At 38.4% G+C, this 20,143-nt stretch overlaps 1 protein-coding gene across 3 annotated transcripts in view; it reads right to left on the bottom strand.

Annotated features, from left to right (window-relative positions):
- Positions 1 to 2,848: 2,848 nt before the first annotated feature.
- Positions 2,849 to 20,143, bottom strand: part of JAM2 (junctional adhesion molecule 2) — a 54,043-nt gene continuing 36,748 nt past the window's right edge. The window contains exons 4-10 of one of the 3 annotated variants that reach the window (XM_017654225.3): positions 19,580 to 19,732; positions 17,221 to 17,423; positions 14,582 to 14,681; positions 9,721 to 9,828; positions 7,920 to 7,935; positions 5,430 to 5,472; positions 2,849 to 3,121 (exon numbers count right to left, since the gene is read on the bottom strand). In XM_017654225.3, coding sequence (XP_017509714.2) covers positions 3,089 to 3,121; positions 5,430 to 5,472; positions 7,920 to 7,935; positions 9,721 to 9,828; positions 14,582 to 14,681; positions 17,221 to 17,423; positions 19,580 to 19,732 — 656 coding nt within the window. In that variant the 3' untranslated portion in view covers positions 2,849 to 3,088. The other 2 variants (XM_073231841.1, XM_073231842.1) reach the window with 2 other exon arrangements.

The following is a 20,143-nucleotide window of genomic DNA, read 5'->3' as shown; positions in this document are numbered from 1 at the left end:
TGCTTGCTGGATGCCTTGCCCTTCTCCACTGCCTGTGACAGTTATCCACCCTCCTTGAACAGCCACCAGGTTAGTCCCCTAAGCTGCTGTGGGCAAGGTCTCTGTCAGAGCAGCATGGAGCCCTGTGGGGAGTGGCAGGCACGCCAGGTGCGATTCTCCATGTTAGCAGTATCCTGCCAGGCAGCTGTGTGGCAGCAGCGGCCTTTGGGGCTGGCCTGGGCGGCTGTTCATTGGGCTGGGATTCCGGTCGGCTGCTGGGAGTGCACCTGCTCCCTCTGGCTCCACTGCAGGTGCACATGGGGCTCTCCTGCTTGGGCCTCTACCGGGCTCCTCTGGCTTCTCTGCCACTGGTGCATGCGAGCCGTGCACGGACTGTCCGGTCGCTCTGCTGTGGGCTTGCACAAGCCTCCCCTGGTCCCTTCTGGCGCTGCTATCCCTGGCACGTGCTGCCACTCTCCCGCTACTGGGCTGATGTGTCGGGGTCCACGCCAGTTGGAGGAATGACTGGCAGGCTGTTTAGTAACGTGAGGGGCTTCAGAGCTGCACTGCCTCCCTGGGGTTTAGAGCGCCTAAGTTTCCCCAGAATTCCCAGCTGCTGGCTATGTGTGCCGGGACAACTTTGTCCAGCTATGGGGTCCCTGTCTCTTTAAGACTTGCAGAAAGCACTCACTTTTCTTTTGTCTCAGGGGTGCTGGTTGTGGGGACCTGCCCACAGGTTTTGCTTTTCCGTTTCTCTAATATCCAGCACCCCATGCACCTTGTGTCTGTGTAAGGGGTGCGGATTTCTAGAGCTGGTTGTTTGGCAGTCCTGGGCTTTCACTCCCTCCGTGTTCTGACTCCTTTCTTCCCACCGGGTTCTGGGGTGGGGGAGCGTTCGGGTTCCGCCTGGCTGCAGCTTGTATCTTACCCGCTTCGTGTGATGCTGAGTTCTCGCAGATGTAGATGTATCCTGGCTGTTGTACTGCATCCACTGGTGTCTCTTTTAGGAATAGTTGTATTGTATTTTCATAAATATATATGTTTTGGGGAGGAGATTTCCTCTGAACTACTCACACCGCCATCTTCCTGTGATCCCCGACTCTGACTTTTCTTGATGTTTAACACAGGGTTTTGGTAGGGGATTTCTTTGCATATTGTTAACATTGTCCTCACTGTAATTATCTTGCCTTGCTTTTTCCGGAGGCCCTCACCCTACTCTGACTACACCCACGTTCCCTGTCTCACAACCTTGGACAGGAAATCTGTGACTGACCAGTTGCTCTATCCCTGGTAAAACATCCCAGGTGAGAATCCTGGTCACAAGGTTCCATTTTCCCCACAGTAGGTATACCTGAAGAGCCGTCTTTGAAACTTACATATAGCCTTGGCATGTGTCAATGCAAGAGGAAAGCATTCCTTAAACCAAAGAAAATCAAGGCAAGGGCAATGTTTAGCCTAAGTTCTTACAAGGTTTACAGACAGCATTTTTTCCATGCTTCACCTCCATGAGTTGGTATATTATGTGTATGAGCAAAATCCTGTCTCTGCCTGCTTTTTTAAATGAAGTTTTATTGGAATGCAAACATTTCATTCATGTAAAATAAACATGTAAACCAAACTCAGTGGCTGCTTCTGTGCTACATTTGGGAGAGTTAAGTAGTTGTAACAGGCACTAAATGGTCATATGGCTTAAAATACATACTATCTGGCCTTTTCATTAAATTGGGGGTAGGGTACATGCATCTTCCCAGTGACCTGGACCATATGCTAGTGCTTAACCCTTTTGTTTATCCAGTGAATCTTGGGGATTTGCTTTGCCAATTAAGCAACAAGAGTGGACTTCTTTAAAAGCAATTTAACCATGTTCCAAGTTATCACAAGTAGTAAATGACCTTTTCATTCAGATTTTCCCAGAACTGGAAATGATCTAGCCATATTTTGTTTTTAATACAAATTGAATAATCAAAATAAGTTATAGATAATTGTGCTTTTAACTCAGCCGCATTGGTTTTACTTTTACATGGATCATTGGAATTTTCCCTTTTTAACACTAGCTGGAGGCCTTTATCATTAAATCAGTTGAGAAATCAGATGATTAGACCTATTTTCTATTATAGCTACCACTTTTTTTGTGTCCTGTATGTATCAAACAGGGCACTAGATGCAGGGAACCACAGTGAACTCTCTCCTGATTTTATGTGTCAGACAACCACTTTTCTTCATACCCCTGGCTCTACCATAAGCAGGATTGGTAAATCACTGGCCATAATGGTAAGGGACTTGGCCTAGCCTAGAATTTCACAGCACAAATTTTAGAGGCAGATATGAAGTCACCATCACCAGGAAGGGTATCTGCAAGTTCTGCATGTGGGCTCCAGTGCTGAGTTCTGATGTCAAGGTCACAGATCTTGGGTGTTAAGGAAAGGAAGCAACAAGCAGCTTTGGGAGTGAAATAAGACGCCTGGGTTTCTATCAGACTCACAATTCTGTTTAATGAAGAAATCACTGACAAACACCAGATGAGTGAGATATGGTCGTTAGGTATCTGTGTTCATGTTGCTTTTTTTCTCAGAAATGAAGTAAACACAAAGTGCAAATCCCTTGGCTACAGGACCCACTCCCTTCTGTGGATATGTTAGTGGTAAATGAGAAGCAGAATAAGGATTATATTAGGGGAGAAAAGAGGATTCTGGTAGAAATGAGACCAGAGGTTCCTTTTGCATCCTCCAGAGTATTTTCTGAACCCTTACATCAGACTCTTGCACAGAGCATGCATGCAGCTTATACTTTCATGCTCTGTGGATTAATTTTACAGTCAATATGATATATTTTAGTAACTTCTTTAGAAACCCAAGAATATTACAAAGTATTGTGATTCTTTGAACTTAGTCCAGACACAAGAAGCCAGACTGTATTTTATTTAGGTGCTCACATAACTACTTGTTTAAAATAACACTTTTGAGTGATTTAGAGGTCATACAAATTTTAACGAAATACCAATTTCATTATTTCATGTACCTCTTTGCAAATGTAAGACAAAGCATTTTTAACAACTTTTAATAACTTGTATAACAGCTGAGGTGTGGTGTGTCTCAAAGATGGAATTCTTTTAAATTATAAAGGATTTTGTGTGCTTGAAATCCTAGGGAAAGAAAAAAAAGAAGTTTAAATATAATGTATTAACTCATATTTAAGGAGATACATAAATTTTATGAATGTAAAACTCCTAATACCCACAGTGAGAATATTACAGGTACAAACCAGCATCATGTACTTAACTAAATCTATTTGTGAAGACTTAAACAATTAAATCCTAGGAGATGGGTTTTTGAAACTGCCTAAAGGGTAGAAAAGCCGGAGCAGGAGTTAGAGGAGAAATCTTATTCACTAGGGGTACGCTACTGACACCTAGTGGGCAGAGGTTGGGGTGCTGCTGAGCATTCAACAGCACCCATTAGAGCCCCCCACAACAAAGGGCTTCGTGAAATAACAAGAATTCATTATATAAGAATTACAAGAAATTGTAATTAAAAAAAATCTAAGTTCTTATATAAGAATTACAAGAAGTTATCAATAGTGTCAAAGTTGAGACACCCTGCTATAGAGCAAAACTAGAATTGGAGACTAGCTCTCTTTTCATGCAGGCAACTGAGAGGAAGATGCAGACAAAGTGAGAGACTTTCATTCTTCCAATTCAGCCACAAGGTGTCTCTTACTGTTCGCTGGGACGAGGTTATTTTGTTCTACCTTCAAGGAGGATTCTCCACAAATTATAGGAATAAATATCGAATTACATATTGCTTGTCTGCTAATTTAAAAATACGCTTTTGGTGTAGTAAACTACAGAATAAGGTGACTTTTATGATAGATTCTGGAATTTTTAAAATAGTCAAATTTGGACAGAAAAAAACTATGGAGAAGTAAGGGGGTCTAAAGGTTAGTGTCCATTAAAATCACTTAAGTGTTTAAAATACTGATGCCCACTGCCACCCCCAGCTCTACCGAAAGGAAATCTAGAGAATCCTTGCCCTAGAGCACTAAGGAATTCATAGACCAACACTCTATTCTCAAGAAAGGGCTGTTGGCCACTAAAAACATTGGAACCTCCCTCTCCCCTTCCTGTATTCCTAAAAAATAATCTAGAAGGTTGTTCATCCGAAGAGCTACAAAATCTGAGCAGTGATGGAATTAGTGTTTCACGGTAGTGTTTATAAACATGAAAGTACACAAAGGTCCAAATGTCTGATTTCCATTGCCTAAACCCTCTGAGTTAGAATAATCACTACATTTTTTCAAGGATTTCTGAAATGCTCCTTTCAGGAAAAGCAGAGGATATTTCACATCCCTGAATTTCCCAAGTGCTTTGAATAACCAGAGGAGAGCCCTAGAACCACAGACCTGCAGAAAGCCATCTGCTGGGTCAAGCTGCAAACATCAGGGCACCTGAATCCCAGTTCCAGCACTGCAATCCTGTGAGAATTTGTGTCTTAATTTCCTCATCTATAAAATGTGGCTGATCAGAGACGGGTAAGATTCCTCAAGGGAGGAACAACCTAAGACAGGCACAGTCGCAGGGGGGCCATCAGTTGAGAAATTGGGGATCAACAGAGGTGAAGCTTAGAACCTCACCCCCCCTGTTTTGAGAGAAATCTTCTGCATCCGTGGATGTTTTAATGCCCTTGTCTAGCTTGGATTAATACTTAATCTATAGGCACAGACCTGATCATCTACATTTGCCCTCTTATAGCACTAAATTATGTTTTCTACCTTTATCTTGCATCTACCTACCACTTCAGCATTTTATTAAAATAATAATAATAATAATAATAATAATAGTAAGGGAGAAATGTGGGATTCACATATAAATCAAGTATAAAAATCAAACACATAATCATATCTGACTTGATTGTTTATAGTTCATGATGTGTGATCAAAACCGAAAGTTTCTGTGATGACTGCCCTTGCACTGTTCACCATGTAAGAACTTATTCACTATGTAAGAACTTGTTCACCATGTAAGAACTTGTTCGTTATGCTTCAGAAGATTGGAGACTGTTGAGAATTAGGCTTGGGGTTGATTAATAATTGTGCATTGAGTCCCCTATACAGAATTTTATTGTTGTTAACAACCATTTGATCAATAAATATGAGAGATGCCCTCTCAAAAAAAAAATGTGGCTGATAATGCCGGACCTAATGATACTAGGGAGGCTAATAGAGAAAAAAATGGTAAAGCCCCATTTGCTCTACAAATGTCAGGCAGCTTTATCATGCCGTGCCATACAGGGAGGAAAGCCAACATTTACTTAGCTCCTTCCAAAGACCAGCTGTAGACACTAGTACAAAGTATACTGAAAGTGAAGAATCCATCATTTTCATACAATTATTTCATTTCTCTGTCCTATTCCCTAAGCACATTCATTCTGTAAATATGCTTTAAAAATACTCACAGTTTCACTCATTGTAGTGACTTTAGATGCAGAACTACTCTTCCTGTTTGTGGAATATAAAAGACAACATTTACTATATTATCACTTCCAATTGTGAAATACATATCCTCTTAGTTAATGTTACCTCTATATATATTTTCAGCAGGAAGATGAACATTTATCTTAGCGGGATACAAAAAGTCAGTAACCCCTAACTGAATTTCTTATATTTCAACACAGTGTTCACAGGAAAAGCCATGCAACAAAACATCAGTGTGTGAGACGCCCTGTGTATCTATTTGTGGCCTAGGACTATTATACTAAAGATTTTTGTGGAATATAAAAAACAGAGACTTACTCACTTTTAACTTGCCAATTTATTAACATTTAACATTTTGAAAGATTGACCATTATAATCTCAAATTTTATTTTCCATGGAAAGAAAATTTTACATGTAGGGTTATGGGTTGAACTGTGTACAACTCAAAAATCACTGAAGTCCCAACTATCAGTATCTCAGAATGGGACTGTACTTGAAAACAGGGTCTTTAAAGAGGTGACTAAATTAAAATGAGGTCATCAGGATGGGCCCTAATCCAGGGGTCTTAAGAAGAGAGACTTTGGGCACGAACATGGACAGAGGGAAGACAATGTGAAGACAGGGAATTGTCCATAAGCCAAGGAGAGAGACCTGAACAGATCCTTCCTTCACAGCCTTCAGAAGAAACCAACCCTGCTGTGACCTTGATCTGGACTTCTAGCCTCCAGAACTATAAGAAAATTAATTTCTGTATAAGCCAACCAGTCTGTGGCACTTTGTTAACAGTGGGCGGGTTGGAGGTGGCTATGCCATAGGATACCCTGCCTTTCCAATCTTACCCCCTTTGCTACTGCCAGTTCTGATAACTTGAACCTCATCCTGCACTTGGACAGGGATATGGTGAGACTGAGGGACCAGGGTTGAGCAAGAAGTCTGGGAACAGGAATCAATGGCAGCCAAGTCTTCAAAAGACAGGCGATGGTACCTGGAGCCACAGCAGCTCAGAGGAGAGGGGAATGCCCATAGAACCAAAGCTGGGTCTGCATTCGCACACCTACAGATCAAGTGCACATGAACGCTGATCCTTATCCAGATCTCATGCACTAGTGACTCCTGAATTTCTAACTCTACTTATTTCCCCAAACTCCAGCTTTACGTATTCAGTTACTTTTACCCATGATTTCTTCTTGCAATCCTAACCAGCATCTCAAATATTAAAATTTCAAAACATTCCAGACCTTTCCACCTATGCCCTTACCACCACTTCCAAACCTGCTCCTCCTGAAATCTTTCACGCTTCAGTAAATGGTAACTCCATCCTTCTGATAGCCTTGGAGCCATCTCTGATTTCTTTCTTTTTCTCACAGCCCATATCTAATCAATCAAAAAAGTGTTTAAAATATATTCAGAATTCTACCACTTATCAACATCTCCAACACCACCGATTTGGAACCAGCTGCCATTTTCTCTTGCCTAGATTATTATTAAAGAGTTTCCCACTGGCCTCCCTGTTCTCTGCATACTTTGTCACCTTACAGGTTATTCTCAGCAGGGCTGCCAGTGTGAGCTTCTAAGAATTAAGAAAGAGGATGCCACTCTTCCACAGAAAGCCCTCCCATGATTTCCATCTTAATCAGAAGCAAAGCCAAACTCCTTGCAACTGCCTAGAAGGCCATAGTCTGGCCCCCCACTGCTGTGTACTCATTCCTCCCTCCATTGTCCTCACTCTGTTTCAGCCACACTGGCCCCCTTAATGTTCCTCAATATGTCAGGCATGCCTGGCCTCAGGATCTTTCTATTAGTTCTCTCCCCTCTGTTTGAGCACATTTTCTGTTGATGTCTGCATGACTTACTCATTTCAGCTCCTTCAAATTTTTCTTAAGTGCCACCTCATCAGTGAGGTTCTCCCTAACCACCCTTTTTAGAAGGATAATCTCTATTCCTACCCTATGGATTGCCTATTGTATTGTCTATTCTCTTACCTGCTTTATTTTTCTCCATCGCAGTTATCACCCCCTGACATACTGTAGAGTTTATGTATTTGTTTTCTTTCTGCTGTCTCTACTACAATGTAAGCTCCATGATGCAGGGGGTTTTGGGGGACCTGTTTTGTTAAGTGTTGTATTGCCAGTCTGTAGGACAGTGTTGGGCACAGAATTGGTATTCAATTAAATGTAAAAATGTTAGGTAAAATTTTACTTGAAAATTTTCAATTTAGCAAAATACAGTAAATACATTTTTTAAAGTAGCATTATAGAAATGCCTACAAAGTCAAATTACTCTTTCTTCTCTAAGTAATTAAGTATTGACAAGTAAGTATGAGGTAGGATGTATTTTTGATAAATTTGAGTCACTTCACATAGGATTAAACCTACACAAATAACACAACTTCCCACATTTGACTTTAAAATATAATTAACAGAAGAAGTAGTTGATTTGAGGAAAGTCATGCATTAAGAAAGTATACTTACTGAAAGGAGGTTTCTTCTACAAAAGAATAAGTATATATCATTAATGAGAGAGTTAATATAGTATAATACAGATTCATATAAAACTGAATTTTGGCTTAATTTCTTTTTCTAGGTTTTCTCTTTTCTTGACATATATACTTTCTAAATCAAGGGTTGGCAAGCATTTTCTGTAAATGACCACATGGCAAATATTGTAGAGTTTGTGGCCCAGGAAGTAAAATAGGATATTATGTAGGTACCTACATAACAAAAAAGAAAAAAATTTCCAAAAATTTTACCAATGGAATTAAAATAATAATAACAACTAAAGCCTTGTAACACAGGCCAACTAATTAGAAGAATGGAATTCTTTTTGGAGGGATAACATTTCTCTTACTTAGGGTTCAATGTTAGTGTTCTCTATTATAAATAGTTTGCAAATGTTCACCTGTAAAAACCATTCTTAGCTCATGGGCCATAGAAAGTCATGTGACAGGCTGGATTTCGTCCACAGGTCCTAGTTTGCCAAACCCTGTCTGAAATGCAAGTTCAAGAAAATGCTTCTCTTGGATAGAGAATGCTTTTCTGTCAGATGACATCAGAGTAACATTCTTATCTAATGAGCTACTAATACACCAAACAAATCTTTAAGTAACTCAGTATTTTAAGAAAAATTCGTTTGCCAAGTCTTCAATAAAAACACCCCAATTTTTTTTTTGAAGCAGAGAGATGATACGCATTTTGAAGTTATCTTATCTGTCTGTACTTTCACTGGAGGCCAGCAGGGGGCTCAGCTGGAGTCTGTTTATAAAATTACACGACCCTGGACAAGATTGGAGCATCACCCAAAGGACAGCTATTAATTCAAATACCAGTTACTCTGAAGTACACAGAATATCCTTGGACCCATGTTCATGGAAACATTTTATGACACTTAATACCTATTTATAGATATTACTAGTAAACCCTTTTAAATTTAAGTTTTATTTTGATTTAAAATATTTTTTAAACCTAAATTCCAAAATTAATGTTCACTGTAAAACAGTGGGTCTAAAACCTGTTCATGCTATAAATTTATTTATTATTCCATTTAAAAATTCTACTTTGTACACTATCCCCAATGGACTTGATGGAGTTGTAGCTTTTGAGCTCTCAAATAATTTTAAAGACTGGGAGTGAAGAAATGCAGTAAGAGAATAAAAAATTATTTTAAAATATCACCCATTTACATCAGATCTACTGCATCATCAAATAGGTGTATGGAGTTAGAAGAGGTCTAAATCTGAAGAATTTAAAACCTTGTTCAGAAGCAACTAATACAATAAGTTTCTAGTTTTTATTGAACAATTCTCTTCTAAATACAGTTAAGCTTGATATTCAATATTCCATTTTTCTACACTGAGAAAACATTTCACAGATTTATTTCAATGAAACTTCTTATCATAAAACTAGAAATCAATTTACATTTTGAGTATGCAATGCCTAACTTAAAGAGATCTTAAATACATGTAAATATGCTATAAAAATATCCACCCACACTGAGTTTCTCTCAGTACTGCTGCACCATGCCACTCCTCTCACATGTTCTGCTGTGTTCCCTGGAATCTGAAATGTTGTGATGAGGTGGCTCTGCTTTTCCTCCCTATGTGATAAGGTGCTTCAAGGCTCACCTACATGCCATCTGGGACATGTTCTGCTGCAGGAATATCAATGAAAAATATTCTCCAGAGTTTGTTAGGACATCTTAGGAGAAACAGTATCTCATGAGAACACTCTATATCCACAGAAAGTTGTCTAGCAAAGAAGGGTGAAATTCACTTACTTGAAAAGTAGCCTTTCCTCTGAGCATAGCACACGCCAAGGCCACAAACAGAAACCACTAAGGCCACGACTACCACAGCTGCTATGATGCCACTTACGTGGAGATCGTCTGGAATGCGAAAGAAGCCATGCATGAGGTCACATCAAATAGATGGGCAGATGGAGTCATTAAACTCAAAAGTTCAAGGAAGCTCCCCTTTGCAGTCATACCATAAATGTGGATAGTTTCATGTTGCTGAAGCCTGTTCAACTGACTCAACTTCCAGGACACAATTCAAAATTTATTGGAAATATTAACAACTAAGTTTTGTAAGGATCTTAAATTTTAAGAAGTCCTATGATCCAGATCTATGTATGATATTCTCTGACATTCATTTGAAGATGTAATAATTCATATGATTAACTATCAGATTGGAAGTTCTCTTCAAAGTTCACTGAGTTCACACAGTTTACTCCCTCCCCCCAAAATTTTACTTAAAATTCTTGTACATCATTATCTGTGTCCTTCCACAAATAAGAGAAAACTCATTCAGCCCCAAAGAAAGCCTGCGCTGTTGTTCTATAAAACTAAGTGTCAGGTATGTCTTCCTTCTTGAATTTGTATGGGCTTGTGTGTATGTACATATACACACATACATCCCTACATACATTTATGCCAGTAAACTGTCATCCCATTAAGTTTAAAATGAATTAAATACTACAAGGCTTTTTCCTGTTGATACTAAGTCATCCCTCCTCTAACCTAATACAACTGAATTTTTTGGACTCAAGTTTGAAATCATTACCATGTTAGAAGCTTGTGAGTTTTTTTTCAGATCATGATTCTGATTCCCAAGCATTGGATTATTAATCTTGCAAGGTTTATATTTCTGCACTTGGGAACTCCATAAAAATACCCTCATGCAAATCACTAGTAAAATGACAAATATGGCTTTTTTATGGAAATAACTATATAACAAGCTATTTGATGTAACTCTTCACATAAGACAATTTATTAGTATGGTCTGGGTGTGAGATCCAACTACATGTGAATCCATCTCAGCATTTAATTTGGGTCACATCTCTCCATTTTGTCCATAAAGATTTCATGAGCCATACTCTTCTGTCTTTTATAATTCCTATGTTTTAACATGTAAATTACCTGAACTTTTTAAAGGAGTAATCCCTCAAAGAGTTCTGGTTTTTAAAAGCAAGTATTAATTGGCATGACATTAAATAACTTGGAGAAAATATTAGGTGTCACTTTCTCAACAGCAATGTTAAATATTTAAAAGCAGTGCTCATTTTGAGAAAGATTTTTCTAGAAAAATTAAGTGAGTCTGCTTATCTTAAAACTTCTGGTCTCAAAATTCTTTCTAAATGCCAAACCTAAATAATTTTCTCAGATAACTGAAATATTAACTGTTTTTGTTTTGTTTTGTTTTATAAAAATAAACTGAATAAATCTTTTGAAAGGGCAAATAATTTGACCAGAGTGATAAACATTAACTGTTGCTTGGTATAAACTCAGTTCATTTTTGCTTGAATATTGAGAGGTCAATGAAATTCAGCTATTATTGGATGAAAACTATCAGAGAGAGAGAGAAAAAAACCCCACAATAATCATATTCTAATGCAAAATTAAATTAATAGCTAAATGAAACTCCTGAGGAACAAACTGTGCCTACTATTTTCTTTGTAGTAGTCAATGAATTTAACATCTATAAAAGGTTCAACCTAAAAGCAAATTCTAACAAAAATTCTTATCCTGTAAGTGCTAAGTCATGGGTAAATTTTATTTTACTTCCTTCAATGAAATAGAAGATAGAAGACTTTAAGTTAGAGGAACGTTTTCATCTCATTTGCTATTTACCATGAGATACTGAGAAAGTCATATAACCACCTTATGCTTCACTGAAAAGAAAATGTAACAACACACATGAGAATATTTTGTGTTCTTTCTCTGGAAAAAAAAAAAAGAGCCACTGTAGAAGGAAGGTATCATTCCCTTAACCAAAAGGAAAGGAACCAAACCCCTAAGATGCTAAGTGTGAGTGGGGTCTTCTGGAGTTACAGAATAAAGCAGCCTGGGAGTAATCAGCAAACCCATGATTTACTGTCTTTCTATACTTTAAGGACTTCTTTAGAACAGTTAACAGATTCTGTCTGTGGTTATAAGTTATTAGTGATAATTCACAAAGAAAACTGGACATGAGATTTCATGAATTCTTATGTATTTCAAAAGATCTAAGTTCCAAACCAAGGGCATGAAACACTTAGGATTGATAGATGAGCATTAAGCAAACTTATTTTAATTTTAAAGCGAACTTATACCAAAAGGAGTAGATATACAGAACTAGTATGTCAACAGCATGACTTCACAGATATTATTCTTAAGATGAGACTAAATTAGATATTGAAATTAAGCAGGACCACTTAAAGAAAATGTAAAAAGTAATAGCGTAGATGGTAGAAGGCTATGGTAAAAACTACGAGGATAGTATGTGAATGAATGAAGTTAGGAAAACACTGGATTAATGCATTAATTTTTAAGCATGTTCTGATGAAATTTTTTAATAACTCCAAAGCACCATTAAGAGGGTCACTTTCTTATATTTTAAGCAAACGTTTATGTTTGACTATATATGTCAATACTTGACTGAATTTGGTAGATAATATGTATCCCTGAATTTATTTATTTATTTATTTTTATTAAGTAATTTTTGATATACACTCTTATGAATGTTTCACATGAAAAACAATGTGGTTTCTACATTCACCCATGTTATTGTGTCCCCCCCATACCCCACTGCAGTCACTGTCCATCAGTGTAATAAGATGCCACAGATTTACTATTTGCCTTCTCTGTGCTACGCTGTCTTCCCTGTGATCCTACACACACCATGTGTACTAAACATAATACCCCGCAATCCCCTTCTCCTTCCCTCCCCAGCCATCCTCCCACAACCCTTCCTTTGGTAACCGCTAGTCCCTTCTTGGAGTCTGTGAGTCTGTTGCTGTTTTGTTCCTTCAGTTTTGCTTCGTTGTTATACTCCATGAATGAGGGAAAACATTTGGTATTTGTCTCTCTCCACCTGGCTTATTTCACTGAGTATAATACCCTCTAGCTCCATCCATGTTGTTGCAAATGGTAGGATTTGTTTCTTTCTTATGGCTGAATAGTATTCCAGTGTGTATATGTACCACCTCTTTATCCATTCATCTACTGATGGACACTTAAGTTGCTTCCATATCTTGGCTACTGTAAACAGTGCTGCGATAAACATAGGGGTGCATATGTCTTTTTGAATCTGAGAAATCATATTCTTTGGGTAAATTCCTAGGAGTGGAATTTCTAGGTCAAATGGTAACTCTATTCTTAGTTTTTTGAGGAACCTCCATATTGCTTTCCACAGTGGTTGAACTAGCTTACATTCCCACCAGCAGTGTAGGAGGGTTCCCCTTTCTCCACATTTGTTGTTCTTAGTCTTTTCAATACTGGCCATCCTAACTGGTGTGAAGTGATATCTCATTGTGGTTTTTATTTGCATTTCCCTGATAATTAGTGATGTGGAGCATCTTTTCATGTGCCCTTTGGCCATCTGAATTTCTTTTTTGGTGAACTGTTTGTTCACATTCTCCACCCAATTTTTAATAGGGTTATTTGCCTTTTGGGTGTTGAGATGTGTGAGTTCTTTATATATTTTGGATGTTAACCCCTTGTCTATATCCCTGAATTTAAAAGACTTGAAATTAAAACTTAACTTGTGTGAAATTAAAATATATTATTGTCTTGTGCTTTAGAATATCCTGAAGTCTAGTAAGATTATATTTTCTTTAAAAAACAATGCTGAGTTTAACTGTAGATAGACAATACAAACTAGTGTGCATGTAACTGCATACCTCTAATTACACACAAAAAAATGAATTTCCAACCCCACAAAGCTCAGAACAAGCTGCTGAACCAAGAAGATCCCTCAGTATTCTGCTTCGGGCTGTAGCCCTCCTGGGTGACCTTTAATGTTTCAGGTGCCATCTCCAGATATCCCTATCAATTACACAAACATTTCCAAAACATATGGCTAATGCAAGGAAGAATTAAACCAAATTATTAGAAATAAAATGAAAAAAGTTTGCTCTGAAACTCAAATAATCTGAAAAGAGTCTATAGCATTTATTTTATTGGATTCGAAGAAGGTTATTTTGTGAAATATAATGTATGGCAGCCATGTTTGATAGCAAACTAGATCCATAACTACATTCAGCATCTTTCTTGAGAGCCTACTCTGTGATAAGTATAAGCAGAGTATTTTAGGGGATTAAAAGTATTATCAACCACAACCTGAAAACAACTAAAAAGGCAACTCATAATACAGTACTCTAGCACTATTCTAACACTTTCAAATATTGATCATTTAAATCTTCATAATAGCTCTATGAAGACAGCATGTTACTACTTCCCTTTTGAGGAGGCTAAGGCACAGAGATTAAATAATTTGCCCAAGAGTATGTAGTTAGTAAATGATGGAGCCAGAATTCAAACTCTGCCTCCCCTACACACACACCAAATCCTTGACCCTGAAGAACTCACAAGACTTTTATCTTTCATTTGAATGAAGATTGTTCAGATGAGAATATTTTTTAAAACAATTATTTGAAAAATTCCAATATTTGTAAAGTGTGATGCTAAGTATTAGGAGATGATTAAAAATTAAAAACAGAAGCTTTGCTTCTTGCAACACATTGTCAAGCCAATTTTAAACATTACTCTGGTTTATACTTCATATCACTCAGCCCTTTCCTATACCTTGCTCCTTCCCATCCCCATATATTTGCATGCTCTAATTGCAAACCATTTGTTTCTTCCAATATTTCATGCTTACCTACTTGCATTCGTTTCCCAGGACACCTACGATAGCCAACAGAATTACGTGCTTCACAGGAATATTCTCCGCTGTCCACTTTTGAAACGGTGTTAAATTGCTGTTTGTGGAATGAAATATGTTTTTTAAGCAGTAAATTCATAAGTAGACTCCTAAAACAATTTTTTCCCTTGAATTTTACCATTAAGTTGGTCTTTCTGTAGGACTTTATATCTTGACTGCATAAAAAAATCTGCCATACCTTCAAGGAGTGAATAGCTGGGCCTCCTGTTTATTTTGACAGAGAAAGAAAAAATATATATAGGGAAATATCTCTTCTGTGTGATACAAGAAAGCAGTACAGTTAGGAAGGCAGTGGATGTTTTTTAAAGTTTATAGCACATGGAAGTATTGAGTATAGCAGGTATTTCTAATTCCTAGGAGACACCATTTGTAAACGAAGGCCTCCTTGCCCTGAAAGGGCTAATGCAGTTTCTACGTCATAGTGAGTTCATTGCAGCAGCACACATTTAACACTTCCTCCTAAAAGCCAGACCTAGTACCAGGAAGTAGCCTAGGGGCTAAAAAAGTCTTAATCAAGGTAGTTCCTAGAATAAAAATTCTATTGATTATAGAATTTTTGAAAACTCTGAAAAGATGAAAATGAAAGTCCAACCCTTGCTCCTTGCACTTCCTGTCAAAGCAACTGAAAGGTAAGACTTGGATATAAACAGCTTCGTAATTGTTACTAACTTTATCCCCTTGGAGAATTTCTGGAAGGAAGGGAGGAGGGATAAAGGGAGGGAGACAAGAAGGATGGGAAGAGAGATGGTTGGATGGAAGGAAGGAAGAAAGAAAGGAGGAAGGGAGGGAGGGAGGGAGGGAAGCGGGAAGAAGGGATAGATGAATAAATGGAAGTTAGTTAGTTAGTAGAGACGGAAAGCAGTGGGTCCTGGACACCCTAAAGTATCCTGCCAGGACCAGTGCAGAGCTAAGAAGAGTGCTGAGACTCATTCTTTCAGCACCCTCTTGCCACAACTCAACCTCGGGTCACTGCGGACTACACCCAAGAGACCCATGAACCTCCAAGGAGCACCTCCTCATTGTCTTAGATTTTCATGCAATATATGTTCGTAAGAACAGCCAGGATTTTGATCTGTTACCTTCTTTTCCTCTCTCCCTTCCCTTTACCCACTACCTACATGCCCCTTCTTTCTGTATACTTCAACAGACTGGGACAGAAAGCATCTCCTTGTGTATTTTCACTTTATGGAATCATCTCTCACTGTCTTAAAAGCCAGACTACTTTAAAAATATTCACCACAAACTCAAGGCCAATGCTGCATATAAACAACAGATTTAACTAAAACCCCAAATAATCTTCCAGCACATTATAACTGGTAATTAAAAGGAAATCATTATCATCCCTACAATGAAGTCTTTGTTGCTCATTTCTCAGAAAATAACCCATCCCAGGTCTGCCCTGGTGCCTCCCTTTGACATCATGAGATATTTCAAGGGTTGAGGCTAACTGAGGAAAGTGAATCTATATCGTTTTAGATGTGCCCCAGGGCTTTTATCACCTGCTCTGAGAAAAAATAAGTTTGAAAAGTAAATATAGCAGAGTGTGACGGCAGATTTTCTGCTCAGTTTCTCAGTGTAAACATCAGTTGGAACTGCTGACTGAGCCTGCTGACACCTGAAAGGGCCGGAGCACAGCCTTCCTCAGGCAGTAGCCACATCCATCAGTATGCTTTATTACTTACCACTTTATCAATATGCTTTATTATTTGTCAGAGAATCTAGTTTTAAAATGACATTGTGCACTTACAGATTGAAGGAATGAAGGGGAACAATTATACACTCCTTTTAAAATTCTCTAAAATCATTAATTACTATGCCTTTAAGATTTTTTGATAATGGCCCTGGCAGTGATTCTGCATAATTGGAAATCAGACATTTTAAAACTGGTATTTTCTATTACTTTGAATGAAGGAAAAAAAAAACTTCTTTTTTTTTACCCTGACCTCTAACCTGGAAGTCAGAGACAAAAAGGTAAAAATACCTTGATTTTTAAATGTCATTAACCTTAAGAACTTATTTTATTTATAGGTTTCTGTCAGTAGTCCTAGAAAGGCATTTCAATTGATCAGAAAGTTTGGGCTAAATCTAAAGTAATAGATACTTAAGTCAGAGGGTCAATAGCTGGCAGCCTAGTCATGGAAGAGTTTAATGACACAGACATCCTATTCTAGGTTGGCAAGAGTGACTATTCTCACATGGCTGGCACTGGGGTCAGGACATCCCCAAGAGAGCATTCATGCAATTCCCAGACACTGTAAAGATGAGATTGCACTTACCTTTTGAGGCCAGGACAGCTGCTATAGTGAGCGGCCTGGTCCCTCATCATGAATTACACTTGGCCTGCTTCAGGTCCCTGGTGCAGACCTTTGTGCCCCCAGCACCTTACTCCTCTGAACTGACATCCCATATCCTGTAGCAGCCTGTTCCATCACTTCTCTGGGCACATACTGCTGCCCCTTCCTCTTTCCACTTACCAAGCAATGGTATCAGCCCTCTATTGGCCATTACTTTAGTCCTAATAATATTTTTTCCCCAATGCAAGACAGCTGTTAGGCCAGTACTTGAAATGACCTTACCAGAGTTCCAGATTTTGTATTCATTGTGTATGAGCTGTTGGTGCTTTGGGAGCCAAGTTTTGGATTTCCTAACAAACGAATGCCATCCTTAAACCATGTGTACTCAGGAGCTGGATTCCCTTCTTTGTCCTGACATCGCAGCTCTACCACAGTCCCACTCAGAGCAGAATTGGGTACTTCACAGGATGGAACTCCTGGAGCCACTGAGGATGGAAGTCAAATTATACTGGTTATTTATAAGCTAAACAAGGATTTTAACAGCCAGGTAAAGATGGACTTAGTGGATGCCTGGGATAGAGATCCGCTACTTGTCCCAGAGACCCGTTTCCTTTCTTCCTGGGCACACAGCCAGACCACATTTTACCAGCCCCCTTGCAGCCAGATAGGGTAATTGCATGAGTTCTGGCCAATGGATGATGGGGAAAGTAACGCATGCCATTTCCAGGCCTGATCCATAAAAGCCTCCTCTGTGAGTTCCCATTCAGTCACTCTCTCTATTCCCATCCGCTACCAAGTAGGTGTCAACACCTCAGAAAGCTATGTGTTAAAGATGTGAGACTTACACCAGGTTGGGTCTCTAATGATTTCATGAAGTGAAACAATACAGTTCCACCATACTGTCTCTGCCCCAAGTGTTTGGACTTGACTTACATGAGAAAGAAACTTCTATAATATTAAGCCACTCACGGAGAGTTCAGGGTTTTACCTGTTATAACAGCAAGCATTACATTAGCTACTACAATAATTATCCCCTTTTTGCATAAACAATTTCTACTTTTTCCCTCACCAATGGTTTTAATGTATTATTATCAACTATATTCAAAAGAAGTCAAACCTAAGTATATTTTTTAGGCCCAATACTCAAACTAAAAATTTCGTGCTGGCCAAGTTAAACAATACCGAAGTTAAGGTTATTCTGGTCCCAGGGATTTACAAAGTAAACCAGACTTCACTTTGAAGTTCCTTCAAATCCAGGAAAACCAGAACTGTCTGTGGTAAAATTCAAAGATGGTACCCCAAGTTCCCTAGCCCTGGTATATATATCCTTTCTCTCAGCTATTCAATCAAACACTAAGCTAGGTATTACTCTGAAGGTATTTTGGAGATGTAATTAAGGTCCCAAATCCAGTGTCTTTTAAGATAGGGAGATTATATAGATGGGTCTGACCTAAACACATGACCTCTTTAAGAGCAGTTTTCTCTGGTTGGTCACAGCAGGGAAAGTCACAGATTCAAAGAACAGGAAAGATTCAACATGATTTTGTTGGACTGTAGAGGACCACACGGCAAGGAGTGTGGTGGCTCTAGGAGCTGAGCACAGACCCCCGCTCACAGCCAGCATGGAACGGGGGCCTCACCTCCAAAACCACGAGGAGCTGGAGTCTGCCAACACACATGACCTTGGCAGAAGCTGTTTCCCCAAACTCAGCCAGGCTGACATCTTGATTTCAGCCAGTGATACCTGGGGCAGAGCACCAGCCTCACTTACAATGTTGGACTTACCATGCTGGACTTCTGATCTACAAAATTATGAGCTAATAAATGGGTTTTAAACTGCTAGTTTTTGGTCATCTGCTGCATAGCAGTGGAAGACATACCAGCTGATTCTCTTGCAAGGTTTTCTAAATTAAATTTGTTCTATCATCACTAGTAGTTTAGAAAGAGTTTGGATTGCTTAGGAAAAGGAAGAGAGGTTATTTTATTCTTTTTGGTAGTTTATACTAACATGTTTGGAGAAGAAAAGGTTGTATTCTTCCACCAGTTGTCATCAGGAGCTGTTAATATCTATCTGGGGTACTTATAGTAACTAAATATATTGATTTTGGAGTTGACCCCATCAGGATTCAAATCCTGGTCCAGACACTTACTAGCTGTGTATACTTGCGGAAATCATTTAATTTCTATTTCCTCATCTGTAAAAATCCCATTGTTAGTGAAGAGTAAGTAAAATTACATATGTGAAAGAGCCTAACACTTACTAGTTGCACAATAAGTTCTAATTTCCTTTCTTTGACAAATAACTTTTAATATTTCTGCTGGCCTACCTTTTTTATTGCTTTTCTATCATCTCATGTGATACAAGTTTACACAGTAGGAAAATACTTCATAAGCTGAAAGCTATCAAAAAATGAACTCATAGGGGAAATGCACTCATAAGATCATTAAGATTTACCTCAATCTTAAGTGAAAAGAGAATTTTTCATAATGAATTAGTAATAGTAGAATTTCAGCCAATGAGGGGAAGGGAGAAATAGCCTCTCCATAGAAAAGGAGCTGGTGGTAACTTTACTGACTGGGACCAGGGCCAGGTAATGGGGAGGAGGGCGGGAACAGTAATCACACAGCTATAGCACTTCACCTAATACTTCTAGAGTGACTGTATCCTCTTCTAGGTTTTGGCCTTGCTCAGATGGGGCACTAACTTCACAGCGATATTTCCCAGCGTCATTTCTTGTAACATTTTTGATCCGTATACTGAAATCTATCATCTCAGCTCGATCTTTAAAATCACCTTTCAGAAAAACAAGACAATGATGTTAATAATAATGTAAATAACTTTCTACATATAACCCCCCTCAAGACCCTTTATTCAGTAACCAATGCACTGATATTCCCATTAATAAACTCAATTTAATATTTAAAAGTTATGTATATATGGTGCTATTTCAAATTTCTCCTTCTTTTAGAATGACATACTGCTCACAAAAGAACATTCAGTTCCAATTTCCATATTTTATTTTAAAGAATTCAACCCTCTTTCCTGGTCTCACTCCCTTGCTAGTATACTTATAAAAATATTCCCATGTTTACAAGATACTGGAGTGATTAGCTTAATTAGCTGGAAGAGTAACTTTATGTGTGGTGGCCCACATAATACTACTACAAAAATAAAGGAGAGGAGGTCTTAAGAACATTATTTTGG

The sequence above is a fragment of the Manis javanica genome, chromosome 3 (genome assembly GCF_040802235.1).
Source record: "Manis javanica isolate MJ-LG chromosome 3, MJ_LKY, whole genome shotgun sequence".
In the NCBI taxonomy this organism is placed as follows: domain Eukaryota; kingdom Metazoa; phylum Chordata; class Mammalia; order Pholidota; family Manidae; genus Manis; species Manis javanica.
This window is presented reverse-complemented; position numbering and strand designations above follow the sequence as displayed.